General features: G+C 43.8%; 1 protein-coding gene across 4 annotated transcripts; it reads right to left on the bottom strand.

Moving 5' to 3' along the window:
• Nucleotide 1: 1 nt before the first annotated feature.
• Nucleotides 2–19284, bottom strand: ahctf1 (AT hook containing transcription factor 1). Of its 4 annotated transcripts, XM_084354003.1 has the most exons (41): nt 19073–19284; nt 16733–16859; nt 16236–16386; nt 15982–16084; nt 15654–15834; nt 15294–15501; nt 14982–15098; nt 14796–14880; nt 14522–14672; nt 14166–14298; nt 13749–13930; nt 13464–13525; nt 13062–13190; nt 12797–12887; nt 12487–12576; nt 12005–12145; nt 11663–11767; nt 11295–11391; nt 11022–11145; nt 10823–10879; nt 10433–10579; nt 10054–10244; nt 9747–9891; nt 9464–9595; nt 9198–9345; nt 8844–8994; nt 8652–8756; nt 8327–8471; nt 8020–8235; nt 7049–7715; nt 6721–6909; nt 6380–6485; nt 5438–5870; nt 5251–5404; nt 4855–5138; nt 2849–4615; nt 2413–2647; nt 2032–2208; nt 1842–1939; nt 1363–1451; nt 2–1224 (listed from the first exon to the last, which is right to left on the bottom strand). In XM_084354003.1, the coding sequence occupies exons 2-41, from the start codon at nt 16851–16853 to the stop codon at nt 1026–1028; spliced, it is 8106 nt and encodes a 2701-aa protein (XP_084210129.1). In that variant the 5' UTR covers nt 16854–16859; nt 19073–19284; the 3' UTR covers nt 2–1025. The 4 variants fall into 4 exon arrangements, with proteins under 4 accessions (XP_084210129.1, XP_084210126.1, XP_084210128.1 ...); XM_084354000.1 differs by having other exon boundaries at nt 5251–5870; XM_084354002.1 differs by having other exon boundaries at nt 2413–2617; nt 5251–5870.
• Nucleotides 19285–20330: the final 1046 nt, after the last annotated feature.

Raw genomic sequence — 20330 nt, 5'->3', positions numbered from 1 at the left:
ATTCAAGCTTTACCATATTTATCAAAGAGCAGTCATCAAAAATAAGACATTCTACATACATTCATCAGAAAATAGCCTATATGTCAGATGGTGGTTGCCATAAATTTAATTAAACAAGCCTATTAACATTTCCCAAAACAGTTTTTAACAACTCCGAACCGCTGTGCAAGTTTTTTTTTTTGTTTCTTTCACACACACAACATCCCCATGACGTACAAAAAACAGTCCAAATCTGATGGCGATAGTGTACAAGTCTGTGCCTCTTTCACACAGAAACCCCCCAGATTGACTAAGATTTTAAGACTATGGCATAGGCAGTCTGATTAGATGATCAAATGCATTCCAGACACACTTAAAACTTCAAATGAACATAATTCTTTAGGATTTATTTATTAACTTTATTTGGAACATAGCAAAAGACTATATACAAATTTATCAGTAGAAATCTCATCTCCACTGGGTTGGTTGCTCTTCTTCTTAAATAGAAAAAACAGCAGGCCTCGAAATCTTAAAAGTAAACAACAGAAAGAAAAAAAAAAAAACAACCTTAAAAGAATATGTAAATAAAACCTCTTTATCAGAGGCAGGTTCAGTTCACTCGCTCTGGTTTTATTAACGGGACCTTCTAAAAGCCCACATCGATTGCTTTCCCTTGTGCCATTCTGTGCCCGGAGAGGGAAGAGGGTTACGAGGAGCGTCGCAAAATGTCCAACACAAAATGGCCACAGACACAATATGAAGAGAAGTCGAGTTAATACGAGCGGGACGTGTAAACTCTAAAAATATAGTCCTCTCTCACACTGCTGTCAGTCAGTGTGTGTGTTTTGTCCCGAAAATATACTTTCATGCCTACATTGCTTTTATTTCATTGTCGACATACAAACCGCAGCACTGTGAGGCGTTTGAGGAAATAGAACCATCGTGAGCTTAGACAGACGCTTTTCATTTGCAGCTCCTGAACAAGTCGGTTCAAATCTTCTGGTGGCTGTCTGAGGTTCACCGGTTAAAACCACCGCCAACCTTCCTTAGAGTTTCTTCCTCCGTGTGACAGGTTTTGGAAAAGCGGCGTCCAATATGCGTTTGCGTCGAAGGTTACTGCTCGAGGTCGGGGCCTCTGCACCCTTTATCCTCTTCAGGGCTCGTGGGACCGGATCAGCTGGACTGGGCACGGGTGAGAGCACGGCCACCTCTGCTATGGGAGGTGGCTCTGAAACCGTTTTGGATCTAAAGGAGGAGAAAGAAAAAAAATCTGAGCAGGGAGCCATTTACATTTTTTATTTTCCAAAAGCTAAGCATTTCCTTGTCTTATCATCAGTCTGAGGGGTCTATTAGTTATTTTTCTTTGAGAAACAGATTTCTTACTTGGCTGTTCGTTTGCCTGTTTTTCTGGTCTTAGGACCACCTGCTGCTTTCTCCACTTCCACATGATCTTCTTCTGAAGCAATATCATCCTGGAAAAAAAGGGAAAGATTAAAAAAGGGAAATGCTTTTTAAAAGATCTATTGTTCATTATTGCTCTTGCAAAACTAAGGTGATTAATTCTGATTTTCAAATTCAGACATAATCCTCGAGACATTTCAGAGCAGTGATGAGGCTCTTTGTGTAAAACATCCTGTCCAGAGGCTCGCAGAACACAGCTACATGACACTGAACAATGTTGTCAAAATTAGTATTAATCTAAAATTAAAGCTTTTGTTCATCTTTTCATTTTGAGGAGGAATCAAAACCAACTATCTGCTTTGTGTAAGGCTAACGAGCTGATTACATGTTTGAAGAACGGACTAATTTGTTCAGGTTGAAAACACACCCCAACAGTGTGGAGCACGTGTAAAAGCACTTACATGAGGAGCAACAGAGACGTCTTTGACGACTCTTCTCCTGCTGCGAGTGACGGGCGCTGCGGACTCTTCACTCGGTCCAGGAGACTCTCCTCTGTTAGCTGGCACACAGACACAACACAGGGGTAAAAGAAATCCTAACATGGATAATAACTGGAAGGACAGACATGCAGGGAAACAACACACAGCTCACCTCTTGTTCTTCTCCGTGAGGGGGAGTAGATGAATGAATGCTCCCCTGAAACTGACTCGTCCTCTTCAGGTTCGGGGCCTGGGACGTCTTTAACAGGAAGTAGCGAGGGCACATGCTCCACTGAGGATTTTGTACTCCTCTTGCTGGTTCTTACCATCTTGGTGACGACTACACCGCCTGTATAAGAAAGAGTTTAATTTATGTCCATAAATACAAACATCTTTACATGTTAAAACTGACGCCATGTTTCCATATATCAAGCCAATTTGAAGCAAAGTTGAAAAATCGCAAAAAAGAAAATTTGAACAAGCTTTCACAATTTATAGGGTTCATTAACACGCTGCCACCCTATGATCAGTCTGTACACAGCCTCATACATACCTTCCTGCTTCTCTTCTTCATCCTTGAGTCTCTTGATGAGGGCGTCTGCGACAGGGGTTTCAGAATCCACCTCCAACGGTGAGTCCAGCAGAGGAAGGTCTTCCTCTGGGCGATCCCAGAGTTTCCTTGTAGTGCGTTGAAGGGAGTTCACTTCACTGCCTTGTGTATTTTCGGCAACAGTCTCCCCTCTCGTCTTCCTGACGCTCTGAGGAAGTGATATGGGAACCAGTTTTACCTGCGAGTGTTAAATGTAAATGATAAATGATCAACAATGGATGGATTGGGTTTATTAAAATGGGTGAAACAGAAAATGATATTATAAGGGAAAACATTTAGTGAAAGTTGTGGCAAACATAAAAAAGAAAAGTCGTAAAAATAGCCAGTCACCATGAGATGATGTGAACAAGATGATATATGAACATTTTTGAATCCTCACCTGTGGATAAACATTTAAGGTATTCCGGTTGGACCGTCGAGTCGTCCTGCCGGGACTGGAAACCTGCTGTTTTCTGTTTTCTTCCTCCTCCAGCAGGGCCGGCTCTGTCTCCAATGCTTCAGTCTTAGTTTTCCTAGAGGTGCGTTTGACAGCGGACGCAGACACCTCCTCCACCACTTCCTTCTCTTCTTTCAGGATCTCTAACGTCGTTGGTGCCACCTTCTCACTGCTGCTCGGTATCTTTCTGCTGGACCTCCGTGGAGTGTTTCCCTGAGTGGTCCTGCGTTGGGCTGGTGTGGGAGTCTTGGCCGGTGTTCGTCGAGAAGACCTTGTATTGATGACCATGTCCTCTTGTCCCTCCTCGATTTCAACCTCCTCACTACCGCTCCTGCTGGACCTTGTTGGAGCGGCCCTCTGGGACGCACGTCGTCTGGCTGGTGAAGAGGCCTTGGAGGTTGATGCAACTGATGTGTCATGATCCATTGCCTCCTCCTGCACCTCCTCTCCTTTAGGAGGCTCTGGTTGAGAATTGCGAGTACTTCTCCGAGGTGTGCTAACTCGGACTTTGATCTCTTTGTTCTGTCTGCTTTTTCTAGGTGTACGACTGGGTGAGGCGGGGACCAGGGTGCTGGTTTCTGCCTCCTCTACTTTCTCATCCACCTGTGGCTCCTCTGCTTCCTCTGTGACAGGAGAGATAAAGGAAACTGTTCTCGCTCTTGTGTTCCTCCGGGTTGGGGTGGAGGGAGCTTTCTTTTTCCTCAGAGAAGAGGGGGGCTCTGGCACAGGTTGTTCCTCTGACTCTGTCTGTTTTTCCTCTTCAACATCTTTCTGTTTTCTCGGTCTTCCCCTCCCTTTCCTTTTTGTTTCTGTCTCCATCTCAATTTCGTCCCTGTTCTCTTCCCCTGTCTCTTCTGAGGCTTTGAGCTCCTGCTGCATCTCCTCCACAACAGCCGCCGTCTGTTTGCTAGAGGCAATCTCTGTGTCAGTATCAACAGGTCCGTTCTCTTCAGGCTCTTCCTGGTCCTCAGCAGGTGTTGGTTTGTCCTCCTCTTCCTCCATCTCCTCCTCAGCAGCATCTTTTTCTGCCGTAGAGTCTTTGCCATCAACAACTACTTCGAGTTCCTCCAGTGGAGTTGGGACAGAGACCAGAAAACCTGCGGATTCCTGATCTTCAGCCACCATCACTAACTCTGCTTCTATCTGATCCTTAGCATCCTCTGCCTCATGGTTTGCCTCGATGTTTTCACTTTGCAGGTCAGCAAGTTCAGACTCTATCTGTCCATCGACTCCATCGAACACGTCCGTCTCCCCTCTCTGCTCCTCTTCAGCAGCTTCTCCAGACAGGACAGGATCCTGATCATCTGTGCCCAATACAATAACCTCGGGTTTTGCCACAAGTTCATCATTAGCCTCCACCGCTGGAGACAGAGTGAGAGGATCAGTGAACTGCACATCATTCTCCATAGGTAGCCTTCCTGCATCTTTATCCCCGTCCTCGTCCATGTCCAGCATCAGAGAGAAGCCGCTGTTTGTTTCAGACTTTGGTCCGTCTGGCTCAATGGTTTGTGGGAACTCACAAAGACCCAGCTGAGAACTGTCCACCAGGCCGTCCTGTCCCTCCATGAGCTCCAGGGGCACCAGGAGAGTCGTAGAGGGCTTGAGCTCCACGTATGATGATCCTTGCTCTTCAATGTCTGCCACCATCCCTTCTTCATCTGCTCCGAGTCTGACCATCACCACCTCACCCTCCATGTCCTCCTCTACCAACTGTAATGGGGCACACACAGGATTATTTTTCAATTAATTGATTAATTGAAAATTATGATCTTACCAAAGCTAACAAGTTGAAATCAGATATTCAGTTTTTTCCAATACAGTGCAAAGAAAAGTGGCACATCCTGACATTAAAGAAGCTGGAATCAGAGAATGTTTGACATTTTTCCTGCATTAATAACGTAATTAATGGATTATTGATCGATTAATCGTTTCAGCTCTACATGCATTACCTTCATCTCTGCACCGGGTGTGATCAGAGAGAACTCTGCAGCCTCCTGCTCTGACAGACTTGGCAGGAAGTGTCCATGATCTACATAGACTGAACTGGGTTGGAGGGGTGGCAGTCTCCCATTACCCTGGACCTCCTCAATGATCTCCACCTCGCTACCAGAGTCCTCCTCCTCTTCCTCCTCCTCTTCTTCTTCTTCATCATCAGACTCCTCCTCCTCATCTTCTTCTTCGTCCTCAGACATGGGACTAGAAAGCTCTTCACTGTCGTTCAAACTCACAACAGCTAATGGATAAGAAAAAAGAAGAAGAAAAGAGATGCGTGTAAGTAATGAGTGAAACAGAACTGTAACAGTGAGCACCGGTGTAAATGTGCATGTGTGTACAATCTTCCTCACAGTGGGAGTCTGTTCCAGTTGGTTCAGAGGACGTGACAGAGGCAGTAGATTTTTGGCTGGTGAACGCTGGGGGAGCTTCTGCAGCTCCCTGCTCCTCCTCCTCCTCCTCAGGGGCCGTCTGCTCCTCTTCAGCAACTGCTGCCTGCTCCTCCACCTCCTCTTCAGCAACTGCTGCCTGCTCCTCCACCTCCTCTTCAGCAGCTGCCATCTGCTCCTCCTCTTCTTCAGCAACAGCAGCAGATTGCTCCTCCTCTTCTTCAGCAGCAGCAGCAGCAGCAGCCTGCTCCTCCTCATCTTCAACAGTAGCAGTAGCCTGCTCCTCCTCCTCTTCAACAGTAGCAGCAGCCTGCTCCTCCTCCTCTTCAAAAGTAGCAGCAGCCTGCTCCCCCTCTTCAACAGCAGCCTGCTCCTCCTCTTCTTCAATGGCAGCAGCAGCAGCCTGCTCCTCCTCCTCTTCAGTAGCAGCTGCCCGCTCCTCCTCCTCTTCAGTAGCAGCAGCCTGCTCCTCCTCCTCTTCAGTAGCAGCAGCCTGCTCCTCCTCCTCTTCAGTAGCAGCAGCCTGCTCCTCCTCCTCTTCAGCAGCAGCCTGCTCTTCCTGTTCGACCTCATCGACTGACTCGCTGGGAGACAGGAGAATAATGATTATTTAACATGTAAAAAACAAAACAATACACAGATCGACAGCTGAAAGTAAACAACACAAACCAAAATCCCATATTTATTGTGACATGCTGTGATGAGAACTATTAACAAAGTCTGAACAGTTGTTTGTTCTACGATCTGATCATTTTCATCTAACTGAAACCATTTAAATAATTCTGCTTCCTTGACCGCAGTCATGTTTTGTTTTTTTCTCAATTTCTCAAAACCTACATAAAATTTCCAAAAGAGCGTCCGGCATTGATAATAAAAAGCCTGTGGTCAAAAGACACTTTGTTGAAAGAAAGACAACGAGAAAACGAATAACATTATTTTGCATTATTTGTATATTTATGTTTCTTAACATATTTAAGTTGTATACCCTCTGAATGGTATCATGGAGTGGGGTGTGTATGTGTGTGTGGGTTTTATAAAAAAATAAATAAAATTTGTTTAAATTTATTTCATCTGTTTGTAAACACATACATACCTGTTAAAGAATATCTGTGTCTGTGATGCATCGTGGATTCCTGAGCGGGTGAGTGGAGGAGAACGATCACCGCCAAACAGATGTTTCTGCACAAACTCCGTCATATCTGTCAGATAACACAGAAAAATTACCTAATGTTAGTATGAAGTCAGCTATTGTAACCTTGGTATGATTGGGTAATATGATGTTTCAACCTACACCGATGACACACCGATAAAAATCATCTACTTTACATTTATACCATTTCCCTGTTGTGTTATTTATATTCAATCACTACAGTCTAATATATGTTCATGATATATTAACTCTTCACAGTGTAAATGCAGCATTTAAAGATGGACCTGTTGATTGTTCCAGCTCCTCCTCTAGTTCACATTTGGGTTCAGAGGCTCCAAACAGTTTCAGCTGCTCAGTGACCTCAGTGGACTCGGTGGCCTCTGACTGGACTTCCTGTCCCACAGCTGTCTCTGGTTGATCCTGATATTCCACTTCAGTGCCAGAGTCCATGCTTTCAGTCACCTGGTTACAAACTAGTCGCATACAAAATGTGTCAGGTGATGTTTGAGAGCATATGTCTTATGTCTTTGTATTTTGGTGCTGTTCAGTACTAACATTTACAACCCACTTAAATAATAAGTCGTCTAAGAGCAAATTCTGCAAATGAATTACCGTGATCGTGACTAGATGTCTCCTCTTCGTCAAGAGTGGCAGCATGTTTGTTACTTGACTCAACATCCTCTTCCTCCTCCTTTTCAGACTGGACTTCTTCCTCGTTTTGAGCCTCCTGTTCAGGACCAGTCTCCATCACGTCCTCAAATGTTTCATCCTCTTGCTCCTCCTCTTCTTCTCGCTCTAACTCCTCTGATGTCAGGAGAGGTGTTTGCTCAGTGGTTGGTGATGGCGTTTCCTCTGGTTCTTCCTTTTCAGCTAGACCTTTCATGTTAATCGTCACTACCTCATCGTTCTCTGCCGCTGCATGTCCCTCCTCTGCTTCCTGCTCTTCTGACAGAGGTGCATCAAAGAACTCCAGAGTGGTGTCTGTTGAACGGATGGACGTATGGCTGGCGTCGAAGCTCAGGCTAAGCCGTGCTTGTGTTGCCTCTGATGGTCGGCTTTCAGCAACGACTTCATGGATGGAGGACGACTTGCCGTCAAAGCATCTCAGCTGTGGCGAGGGAATGCCACCTTCGGGAGGCAGGAACTTTACACTAGGTTGTTCCACTTCCTCCTCTTCCTCTTCTTCCTCCTCAGCAGGCTGAGAGGACCAGGTCTTACGTGTAGCCTTCGACAGTGAAGGGCCTCTGGTCAGCAAGCTGATCTCACTGTCTGCTGCCATCTAGAGAGGAAAGAACATTGGAAGACACATTTTATTATAAAGGCTAAATCAAACCTGCCAACTATACAAAGAGGAAGATAACTGATCTGAAAGAGGTCATGATACAGACCACTGAGCACAAATTAGCAGCTCAGGAGCACTGAGATCTGTTGATATTAGTGGATTATTGCACACTGAACTCCCAAAAAGGAACAAATAAGAACCAAGTAGTAACTACATTTATTTAAAAGGTCCCAGGCTTAAAAAATATCTAATGAGCTGCAACCTTGTAGAGTGCATTTACTGAACCAACGCTTGGTCTTACCCCATTGGTCCATCTGATGCCCTTCTCTGGTTCAGGAGATTCAGCCTCTTCGATGAAGGTGATCCTGCTCTCTTTGCTGCGGAGTGGCGGGGTGATGGAGCGTCCTGGAGAGGCAGACGGGGTGGCGACTGGTGTGGGCCTCAGGCTGCTGCGTAGGATGGACTGAGGGGTGAAGGCTGAGAACACAGGGCCAGAAGCAGCCAAGGCTCGAGCTCGCTGAGACAACAAAAACATAAAATGTGTAAGTAACAAAATACCGAAATAAAACAACTTTTTGGATCATAAATTCCACATTCTGTCTACTCACCTTGACGACCTGCGGTGTTTGAAGCAGACTGAGCTCAGGGGCCTTGCTGGTGCTCTTTGGAGAAACCCAGGAGCTGGGAGGTCTGGGAGGGCTGAGAAGAGGGCGAGGGGTCTGACAGGAAGGCTGAACCACCAAGTCCATCAGCCTGGGTCAAATTGAAGATGAGGAAGGAATACAAAGACTTTAAGGTGCTGTCTCAACACGTGGAACCTATACGAAGATTTATATGCATGGATTTCCAGGTAAAATATCTCCCTCTCCCACACTGATTAAACTGTCTCGTGTCGGAGAAAGTGTTTCCTTTAATGTTCAAACAAATATCTACCTTGACTTTCGTTTGGAGGTCATGGTGATGGGAGTTCCCAGGAACGGGTCAGGAAGGGCCGAGGAGGAGGGCTTGGGGCTCTGAACATCAGCTCTCCTGGGGCTGCTAGAAACAAATTGAAAAAGGTTAGAAATTAATCAAATAAATCAAATCTAAACATTATTATTAAGATTGTTGTTATTTTCTGCTCACCTCCTGGCTGGGGAGGACTGTGGTGTAGCTCCTTTTCCCAACCACACCTCCTCGATCTTGGTCAGGACGTTGTTGATGAAGCCGGCCCTTGACATCACCTTCTCATTGGAAGAGCGCTTGGTGATGGTTGACAGTGGCTGCGGCCGAGAAACTGAAGCAAAATTGGTTTTATAAATATTTGATAAAGTTTTTTTTATAGATTAAATGAAACTGAAATAACAGACACTGTGGTTGCAAGCAACAAAAGGAAAGCAGTGTAGCATAATAGGAAGCCATATTTTGCAACATAGTGAGCAACAGACTTGACTTCTGGCTATGAAAACCAGTTGCCATTTACATAAATCACCTCCTTACCTTCTCTGTGGATGCCGTAGGGATGCTGGTAGGGCTTGGCTCTCTCCATCGCCAGTTTTCTCTGGACTCGGGGCAAAACCTTGCCGTACTGATCCAATATAGAGTTTCTGGTGTTGGATCGTTCTTTAAGCTTTGGGTCTCGCTCATTCTAGCAACACAGAAGACAATGACTGTGGTTTTAAATCAAGTATTCTCACAAATATCACATAATGCATGTCAAAAATAATCGAATAATTAGCGCAATACTTTGTATGTGTAACACATACCACCAGGTTCATTTTGAGGCTGTGGTTGAGTTGCAGGGCAGGAATGTAGTTGGCCTGTTGAAGGTAATGAACCATCAGCAGTTCTCTGTTCTGAAGACCGCCTGTACCCTGGAGAAACTTCTCCAAACATTCCTGAAACATAAACCCAAGAACCACGAGCTTTAGTCATCGACTTTATAATCCAAAAACACAAAGACAATTATTCTACAAGCAGATTACTCAAGGGTTTGGATTTAAAACAAATTTAGAAAGAATTAAAAAACAAACATCATCTCTCTCCTACCTGCTCACTGAGGCCCAGAGGCAGTTTGAGCAGCTCCTTGATGAGGCCCAGCTCCTGGCAGCTCTCATACAGGAAGCCCAGCAGCTCCCCCATGTTGAGGCGATTTGAGTGCTGCCGAAGTAAAGACCACGCCTCTATGAGACACCTGCAAGAAGGGCACACCAGCTGGTTAATAAAGGCCATTTTTCTTGTTCACGCTTTACGGTGCAAAACTTCACCATTGCTGTCAAATTCTACATTTCTATTTAAAGTTTCTGCTGATGTTCTTGCAGAGAGTCCACCGAGTCCTCTCTCTCTCTGTTCTCACCTGTTGTGGAGCAGTACAGACAGGCAGAGCTTCGCCTGGGAGGTGGAGGAAATCGGGGGCTTTGTAACGTGAAAGTATCGTAGTGCCACTGAGTGTTGGCCCTGGCACATCAGTGCTTGCAGGACTCGCTCGTGTTGCCACTCAAACTGACACTGAGAGGCAGCTGGGTGCAGGAGCAGCTCGAATGAACTCTGGTCAGGACAAAGAAGAAGGAATGTTTACACTGTAAATGTTGTTAATATACAAATACTGATGTTCAATTTCCCTTTGAATACCTTAGAGCCGTTTTGCCTTGCACAACCACTGTGTATGCAAATTCAGGGGAATGTAAAGTCAGCCAAGTGTGTGTGTGTGTCTGTGTGTGTGTGTGTGTGTGTACCTGGTGATCATGATGGTCCAGCAGCCAGAGGCCTTGTACCAGCTTCACCAGTCCAATAGGGATGGCAAAAGCTGTAGGGAAAGACTCCACTGACGCTCCCTCCTTATTGGGGAAGGAGTACATGACATCGAGCAACAGGTATATCACCTGGGACAACAGGTTAAGGCTCATACAGGCAGTCGCTTTAATTCAGTCCATCATTGGGAGAGATTAGGATTTACAATCACAATAAGAGCATCACAATAAGATTACGACAATGAGATTACGATTGAGGTAATCCATCATTTAAATAACTACACGTCAACAGACAAAAAATCTGTTAACCAAGCAAAGTAACAGCTAAAGAAACAAACACTGAATTCACAAAAAATACTTCATTAAAAAGGATACAATGGCATGTTTGGCAGCTTCGTCAATGCTGTCCAGTAGATAAATGTCCAACAAGGCCTGTGGATCAAAAGGTAAAAAAATCAATTCTGTACACATTGTAAGTGCCACAGGTGCAAACCGATTTGGACATAAATTAGATATCTAATAAACAAAACAAAATAGATTGGAATTAAAAAATAAATAATTAATTAATACTTACATGCAGTGTAGGTGGTGGGTATTGCCCTGTCCCACCCTCGTCCCTTTTCCACAGGTTAGTCAAGCGTTCACCACACTGGCCGACCAAACCGTCAATCATCAGGCAGTCTGCACACCACTTGCCCCTGAGAAGGCAACAGCAGAGTGTCAGAACATCATTAACAAAACATCTTATGGACACAAATATAATCAAGAAATGAAGGTATTGATTAGCTGCACACCATGATTCATAATAAACATAAAATTCAATTGCTTTCAAGTGAACACAACTTACTTAGCCAGCCTGGTGAGCTCCTCTCTGCGTATTGTATAATAGTTGCTGATGACTGAGTGAGTGTAGAAAGGTCTGGAGATCTGGAGAGCGTCATCGTCTGGAGGGGAAAGAGAAAATAAAACTGAATACAGTGACGGTGCAAAGTTTGACAATCCCTATAACAGTTATAGTAATAACAGTTTGTATACTTTCTGTTTAAAGAATCATATTAACTTAAGAAACAGGCTTGAACCAGACACATTTCTGCTCATTTTAATGAATTAAAGATATTAAACATGCCTCCAACTTATTTACTCACTGACTGAGAAACTGTGTTGTTTGAAATTGTGAGTTTTCCTCAGATTATGTTTATTCAGGAAACACTTTACCTGATCCTTCAGGTAGTAGACCGGTCCGACAGAACCACAGCACCACCTGAGCGTACTTGGAAATCAGACTGGACACCAAGTTCTTGTTGATCAGACCCACCAGGCCTACACAATGGAAAACATGAGCAGAACCTATCAATAACTATAAATGATCCAACACGTGCACAGTGACAACACATCAGAGCTAAAAGTGGACCAAACTATGAAGATGTGAGGTGCGAGAACGGCAGGAGTGTTTCATTACAGTTTAGCACAAATGTGAATTAAAACTGGCTGAACCAGTTTCCACTTTCATCACAGGGAAATATAACACTTGTGACTGTATCTGTGTGGATGTGGCACCTTTCTGTGTGAGCTCCTGAGCTTCGCTGAGCAGACAGTGGAAGATGGTACCGAGGTTACTGAGCAGTCTCTGGCTGTGCTGCAGCAGCTGCATCGTCTGAGGGTCAGTGAAGTTGGAGGAGCTGTCAAACAGCGGTGCACCTGGGGAACGAACACACACAGGAGATAAATATAAACATAAACATATAAAGTGAAACGAACTTGCAAACAGTATAGAAATGTGAGAAAAAAGGGAAGGAATTCATATCACTTTACTTTTTTCAATATCAGTAAGGTCGACATTCTGTTCATGGTGAGGTTAAAAACAAAAACACTGTCCTGAAAGTCTGAGCTGTCGTCACCATGAAGGGTTAATTTACCTTACAAACAGTTTATGCAAACAGATATGATCTAGCCTGATTTTAATCTCTGGCATGTCAAAACAATATTCTTATAATTCAAAATGTCTCTCGTTTAAAAATAAAAACCATTTAAAAACATACAGATGCCATCCAGTTCCTCCTTGGTCTGGACCACTTTGTTCCAGGCCCAGTCCAGGATGTAGCGCAGGTTCAGTGCAGAACCAGGCTGTTCTGTTGAGGACACACAGAAATGCAAGCGTTAAGAGCTGACTGTAGGGCTGCTGGCTGCAGCATGCTTGTTGATGGGCTTAGGGAAAGCTCTTAAATACTATTTTTATGTCTATGAGATGTAACACTGAACATCTTCACCACATACTTACTGAAATAGAGGCAATGGGTTTTGCCGAGCAGTTTGAGAAACAATCTAAGAGTTTTCTACCATATGACTCACCTTCTGCAGTCCACTGCTTGATACAGCCAGTGATCAGTCCCAAGGAGCTGGTCTCCACCGCTGTAGACAAGATGGCATCCAGCTGCTCCTCCTAATGACATTGAGTCACATGTACAGATTACTATGAAAGCTTCTGAACAAATATCTTATTTTATTCGGTTTGTTCTTTTGTATCACATGAAAGATTTTCATTAATTTGAGCTAAAAGAGGAAGTAGCCTTTTTTTTTTTTTTTCAGACTTATTATTCTGTGTAAGTGTGTGTACCTGAGAGAGGCTGGAGGCCTGGGTGTCAGCCAGGCGAGATGAGAGCAGGCCGGACATGAGACAGCGGGAGTAGCTGGTGGAGATGATGTCACTGGAACAAGGAGCAGCTTTCTTCAAAAAGCTCAGGGTCTGATGTTAATGACAATGTGAGGTGTTGTTGTAAAAGAAGCCAACGTTGCATTCATATCATCTTCACACATTTAAATAATATCTGTATAAATAAAAAGTATTACATATTGTATAATCTCAGCTATAAGCATAATATCATCTAATCTAAGTCACAATTTCTCTTCCTACAATCGACATTTGGATTTGATGCTATTAAATTAACGATTGTTAAATTATTCTTATTAAAATAATGAGGGGAAAGTTTGTCTGACAGGAAAATGAACAGAAACTTGCCTCTTTCTGATACCCAGAGCAGGTTAAGTGCACAATTCCAGAATTGAGCAGGCAGGTAGCATCTGTAACATGAAAGGGAGAAAAGAAAAAAAAAAAAAGTCCATCAACCTCATTAGTAAAATTAGATTTCAACAACAAGCCTGGGCATGTCTGCACACCCAATTCCTGAGCAAACAGGCAACAGTAATACACAGGTAATAGTTACATCAACCTGGGAGATGATTTAATATCACATTTTTTATCAACTCTTCATTTAATCTCATAGTGAGGTTGTTTTACACCTACCAAAGTTATATGTGGTGGGGTTAAAGTACTGTTCTGGTGGGGGGCAGGTGAAGGGCAGGCCTCTGCTCAGGCTGCGGTCGTGCACCACCGCATCCATGAGGACGTGTGAAGACACCATCTTCACGACAGGGTCCAGAGACCAAACAGCCAGGTAGGGGCAGTTCTGCAGAGACTCCCCCGTTCTGACAACACACGGGTGCAAGGGAAGCGCAGAGTTACATTAGAGAAAGCAATCATTACAGTAACTCCAGGAAAACTGGAGGATGCAATGAGTAACCTATTACATGCACCACTGCTGTTACAGGAAACAACATCACCAACTGTTGGTGTGTTCCTGTTTTGTGCCATTGTTTTGTTTGTTTTTAGTTTGAAATGGTTTTATCACTACTACTCTACTTTCTGTAATATCTGCTGTACCTTAAAGAGTCTGGCATTTGTGCGTGGTACCAACGGTTGATGTCAAAAACCCCGATGTAGGTAGATGGATTTCCCTGACCATAAGCCTTCACTTGCCAGCTGAAGATAGACACGCTGGTGTCTGGAGATGCAACTGAAAATGAGAAGAGGTGTGGGTGAATCGATTAAGTAAATAAAAGGCAGGTTAGAAGATTTTTAATCACAATAAACAATAGTATAGCCGTTTAAAGATTGTATTTTTCTACCATTAAAACACTGGCAATGTCAAACATTCCTGGAAATGCTGAAAATCTGCATGAATTAGATCCCTACATACTGCCATCTTTCACAGATAGTCTCAGGGGAAGCAGGCTCACCTTCGTTCATGCTGTCATCCCTGTCAGGATGGGGTCTGAACTTCTCGATGGTCTGGCAGCTCAGCAGGCGTGTGTTGGTGGCCTGGGCCCTGAGAGGAAAAGCTGAGCCCCCTAACTCCTGACTGTAACGCTCCTCACAGTACTCCAGACCCTGAGTGACAGAAATTTAAAAAAGGTATGGTAATGAGCCAGGGAGGTGCACAGTAGATTTGATGGGACTGAAGAACTGAAGTGACTAGAGAGTTAATGTTAGTGTACATGCATGTATGCAAACCTCATAGAGGATCTTCCCAGAAGCTAAACACTTCCTTTCACTGAAGGCCAGCTGAAGCAGGCGGAGGCTGACCATATCTCCCTCGCTGCGTGGGAGTGAAAGTAAAAATAAGAGCTTGGAACAACAACACAAACAAAACAACAAACATTTTGTCTGGATGGAGCACTTGTTATATGTGAGACTTACAGGTCCTGAGAAGACTGGACAGCCCAGAGGTAGCAACAGTTCCTGGGGTCATTTTCTGGCTCCTGGAAGGTGAAGGCATGCACAGGCACCCTGCCGCCTTCTAACTGGGAGTGGTATCTACGTATGACAAATCAAACAAAAATGTAAATGCCTACAGAGACATACATGAACAACTTATACCCATCATAGCATAAGATTACATTTTATTAGCTGCTTATGAGTTCAAAAGGACGGACTCTTGTAATTACTTTCTATACTTATTTTGCTGTATTTCCAACCCCCATTTATATTTATAATAAAAGTACAACTCACTCCTTCTTCAGAGCTTTCATGTTCCACAGCTGTAAGTATCCATCAGAAAATCCCACCGCCAGCTGGTTGGTCCTGGAGATGTACTGCAGAGCTGTGACTCCAACTCCGCTGGGCCCATTTAGCTGGAGACAAAGATGTCTGCCCTGTCTGGTGCTGACTTCTCTAAGCCTGGGGATTTCTGTGGGAGATTTAGTGACTACCTGCAGGTCTGGGAACAGAAAGTGAAAACAAAAGGATGGTTTTAGATAGAGAAACAAAAGACATTGGGTGTGCAACTTATTGTTTAGAGAAGAGAAGTTTGTAAGGAACAAGGACATGAAAATAGTCATTCAAACACATATCAACCCAACGCTTGCTAACCTGAAGCCTCCAGTTCACTTTGGCTGCATGACAGGTCGTCGAGACAGAGGTCCACAAGCAAAACGTGACCGAGGTCTGTTACTACTGCCGCAATGCCGAAGAACCAACGCAGACTCTGGTGAAGATGCTGGGTCGAAGTGCTCGCTCCGCCATAACTCACTAACGGCTCAATGGCTGTAATCTAGACAACAAGAGAGAAGAAGGGGAAAAAGAGGAGACATACAAAGTTCAGGTTGTGGTTGATAAAAGCAGCTGTTTTTCTCTATTGTAGGATGCAAAAATTGAAAAATCATATCATAAGCATCTCTATTCTAAAATGCCGACTCACCCTGCCTGGTATAACCACAGCTTTGACCACCCGTGAAAGTCCCAAGTCATAAAGACACAACACGCTGCCCTCGGCCTCCTCCAAGCCAACCAGCAATCCAGACCTAATGAAATAAAAAATTAAATATTTCCTCAACGCCATCTTTCATCTACAAACGAAAAGTCTTTTTCTCTAACTAAACGTAAAAGCATGCAGTTCTGACTGTCTCCTCATCAGTCTTTGATGTCAACAACTGAGTGAAATATAGCTCTGACCGTTTGAGCCAGCTGAAGTCCCTGGCAGCGAGGACACTGGGCGGGTGCTCGCCTCCACCACTGAAGCAGTACGCAGACAGCCGTTCTCCCGTCAATGCATGGACAACCTCCAGATGGGGGCCGCAGGCCAGCCAGGCCAGCCCGCTGCGGCCTGCGCACACACAATCAACAAAAAGAAAGGTTAAGGGGTTTTAAGATGGAGATGGAGGATTATAACCAAGCTGAGTGCCGTATCTAAGAATTAAACAGCTCATGAAATAGCAAGTGACTGTAGGTGATTATTACTATTAGTTGTTATAAAATTGATTGTGTGTGTTTCCCACCTGTGTTAGACATACCTCAATGTACAATAACACAATGTTTATAATATAACTGTATTTGCCTTGTTCATTCAGGAAATAGACATTTTTACATTTTTGGATTTATTATTGCGACTAAGGGTAGAGTGAAGAAAATAAATCAATGTATAAATCCTTGATGGGTAAAAATAAGCTTACCAACAGTGAACTTCCCATGGAGCACAGAGTCCAGGGTGATCTCATCCTCCCCCAGAGCATCTATAGTCACTCCTGGGAAAGGCAGCAGGCTGCTGGTGACTTGGGCAGTCAGGTCATGCATTGTTCACTGTATAAACAGCAATACAGGACACAAAGTCAGCGGGTTAGAAACAGCAGTTAGTTGATCTAAGACAAACTAAAACTAGAACCTGCGAACACACTCTTTCTAAACTCCTCCTACTCCATAAATCCACTTCAGGCTTCGTCTGCTCAGCTGGGTTTTACAGTACAAAAGAGGTCTCTCTCTCTTTCAAACACACAGTTGCACCCCCAGTTGTCAGGAAACGTGCCGTCAGCAAACTTGCTGACAACTGGTGCTGCAGCTGGGTTTGCATTTCTAATCAACAGCAACACACATGGCACACTGCAACACATCTGTTTGCAGATGTGACTGCTGATAAAGTGCTGGGGTAAAGCACTGTTCAAAACATTGATCAAAAGCACCCTGGAGTTTTTAAATCCAATCTTCCTGACACACACTGACCATGAATGTTTCAACTTACAGGCTCGGGACAACAAAACTAATCAAACTCAACTGTGCAGAGAAATCAGACGTCATTACTCGTCCGGTTGTACCATGCTGAGTTGTTTTTAACAAGAATTTCGAATAACCTGACCTCATCTCTTAAACTAAAAAAAAAATATCCGTATTCTCTGAAAACACGTTAAAACGTATGTTGAGAATGAATTGTTTGTGTGTTATCCTCTGTTGAGTTCTAACTAATATTATGAAATTATTGCAATTATTGACCCACTTTTGTAAATGTTTATGTTACCCCTCCACCTTCTTACTGCAGTAGTGCCCCAGAAAGATAATGCTATCTCCTGCAGTCTGGGTGTATACAGTGGTGCTTTCAAGGCCAACTCAACCCGAGTGGAAATTGGACCCAACACTGCCCTCTGCGACCACACTGTTAAACACAGCGGATTCAAGTGAACTCCCGCGCAACGAGCCTGTCACTGCGCAGCCACATGCCATGACGTGAGACTAAACATGAAGGCTTATTGTGATAATTACCCACTAAACAAGCCCAATTTATGCACCTAGAGGCGTCGCCACAGTGTTACAGACCCACTGACAGGTGCGAAGATTTCACACAAGCAAATTAGCTTATTCAAATGACAAATCTAGCTTCGCCAAATACATCTAGCGCTCACGTGTGTCAACATTTTCAAAGTTTGTGTGTAACCAGCCATAAAATTAGTAAATAGCCCATCTTGTTAACACCAAGAAATGCTTTAAAGTGTAGCCCTCGGCTGTATGAGACACTATTCAGAAGTCTGAGATGTTTAAAAGTTAGTTAAAAGGGCTGATGCGAGCTCGTTCGTTAGCATCTACAGAGCAAAGATTAGCTCCATCAGCTGCACTCGTTAGCTCTGAGCTAGCTTGACATAATGTAAACAAACCAGCGATCGCGTACTTTGTACAATGTAATGCTCAGTGCGGTTAAACACGGGCCACAGTAAGGACGTATTGAAAATATCCTCATATTAATTGGTGCTGAATAAGGGCTGGAAGCTGCCTCACACACTTTCCTCAGTGCGTTAGCAGGCTACCCAGTTAGCTTGCAAGGTCATGCAGGATTACAGTTTATCCGAGTTCAGCGTTAAAAGTTAAGATAGCTAATCAAGCTATAGTCAAACATAAGCGCTGGAGGTTGACAACAGTTATGTCACGCTGTGTCTGCTCTTTATTAGATGTGTGTTACAACAAACAACTAACTGCGACGCGTATGAACATTTATCCCTAAAGTGAGCTAATTTGATCTAGTTAAAACAAAGTCGGGGTGGCTAGCTAGTCTACACCGAGGTAACGTTACGTTGTTACTTTTGCTAACGCAAGCTACAGCGATTGCTGGCGTTAATGTTAGCAAAGCAGTAACGTTACGTAGCTACGTTAGTTTAACCACGACCCACTTTAGGGCTGACAACCAGGGATAATGTAAGTATTTAACACAGCCAGCATCACACTGTAATCTCTCTCACACCGGCAACGAGCCTTTAACGTTACTTCAATCCTAGAATTTAGCTAGGTCTTGCTTTAGCTTTAGCTGTGATGAAGTCTGGCATTACCAACCTAACTAGCTTGGTAGCTACTGACAACATGATGGCACAATCTTCGTTAGCAGCAAGTGACGTTCCTAATATAAATCTTTTTGAGGATTTATCCAGCACACGCGAGCTTAGTGAGCTAGCCCAGTTAACATTAGCCCTCTCCCAACTAACGCTGGAAAACGTGATGCAATGTGCCGCTAGCTGCTAGTACCAACGTTACACTACCTGTCCGATCGATGTTGACGGCTTTAGCGGAGCCACGAATACGTTGATTTCCTTGACGAATCTCCCGACTCCTTCTCTCCTCTGTCATAATCCGCTCCTTTTCAAAGTACAACTCATGTGTAGAGCCCTCTGGGCGCTTCAACTGACTGACAAGCACGAGATGCTCCCTCTGACTTCAGGCTTCTTCACCTCAGAGCGCCATTTCCACGGTGGGAAATTGCTCCATGCACTTCTTCTTCGCTGGTTTTGGTTGTGGCAGCGAGAACAGCGCGGCGGCGTCGTGCTGCCCCCGCCCGGTTGGGAGTAGTTACTGCCTCAAAGGGGCACTATGAAGTTTTGGAGAAGAAATTCAAACTGAAAATTGTATTAAATACAATATTAATGAGGTTATTATACAAACTCAGAAATAAATACATATTTTTTCCCCCAGAACACTGTTTGCGTGTGCCACAGCTGCTGCTCTTAATGCAACCCCTGGTTTATCTCTATCCTGAACCACAATCAAGATGTTTAGGTGATGTATAGCTCTGTTAGGCATTGTTGCACAATTGTCTCCTGTGTACTTATTTCAGATTCAGATTCGTGTGAAGTAAGCCTGGACTCTGGCTCTTTATTAGGCCATTTTATTTACCTCTGGCCTTTTCTTCTGATAGTTCACATACTCAATGTGTGTTTGCTATATTGTACAAACTCAAGTTCATAATTTTATTCACAAATTAATAGAAAAAGTATAAGTTAAGCAGTCCACTGGTCTAGCGTTGCTCATCATGGACAATTTAAATACAAATTATCAAAATTGATACAGCAAGAACCAGATATATCACTTCTTTATGCATGCATTTTCTTCCTTTTCAAAACATGGTGCCTACATTACCCACAATGCAACTAGAACACTGAGTCAAATCACTGGAGGCAATTTATCAGATTACATACAGCTTCCTCTGGAGCCACAAAAGGCTTTATAGTACCTTTTTTCTCATATGCAGAAGTACTCCCCAACACCTGTAAACACACTTTAATGTGTAAAATTGGTGGCGTTACCCTTTAAATATAATGTAAATAAACATAATCTAACTAGGCTGTCAAGGTGGACTATGTGATGACAGTATCCAACATGCATCAATAGCAGCATTATTATTTTGCACTGAATTGGGAGGAGGAAGTTGTGCAACCGCTGTTGTTGGCCAACTTCTCCTTAAGACTCGTGTTGAATTAAAACCACAACAGTGCAACAACAAGATAATCAGACAAGAACAAA

This window comes from Pagrus pagrus, assembly GCF_965226575.1.
Source record: "Pagrus pagrus genome assembly, chromosome: 1".
Taxonomy (NCBI): Eukaryota; Metazoa; Chordata; class Actinopteri; order Spariformes; family Sparidae; genus Pagrus; species Pagrus pagrus.
Note: the sequence above shows the minus strand (reverse complement) of the source record. Positions and strands in the feature narration are given on the sequence as shown.

Bases quoted from the DNA above. Each gene is read 5' to 3' on its own strand.
- ahctf1 (XM_084354000.1), bottom strand. From the start codon at position 16,853: ATGCATGACCTGACTGCCCAAGTCACCAGCAGCCTGCTGCCTTTCCCA. The intron at 14,881-14,981 runs GTAAGTCTCACA...ACTCCCACGCAG, and splicing joins GTCCAGTCTTCTCAGGACCT to CGAGGGAGATATGGTCAGCC. The intron at 2,209-2,412 runs GTATGTATGAGG...TTTCTTATACAG, and splicing joins TGAAGAAGAGAAGCAGGAAG to GCGGTGTAGTCGTCACCAAG.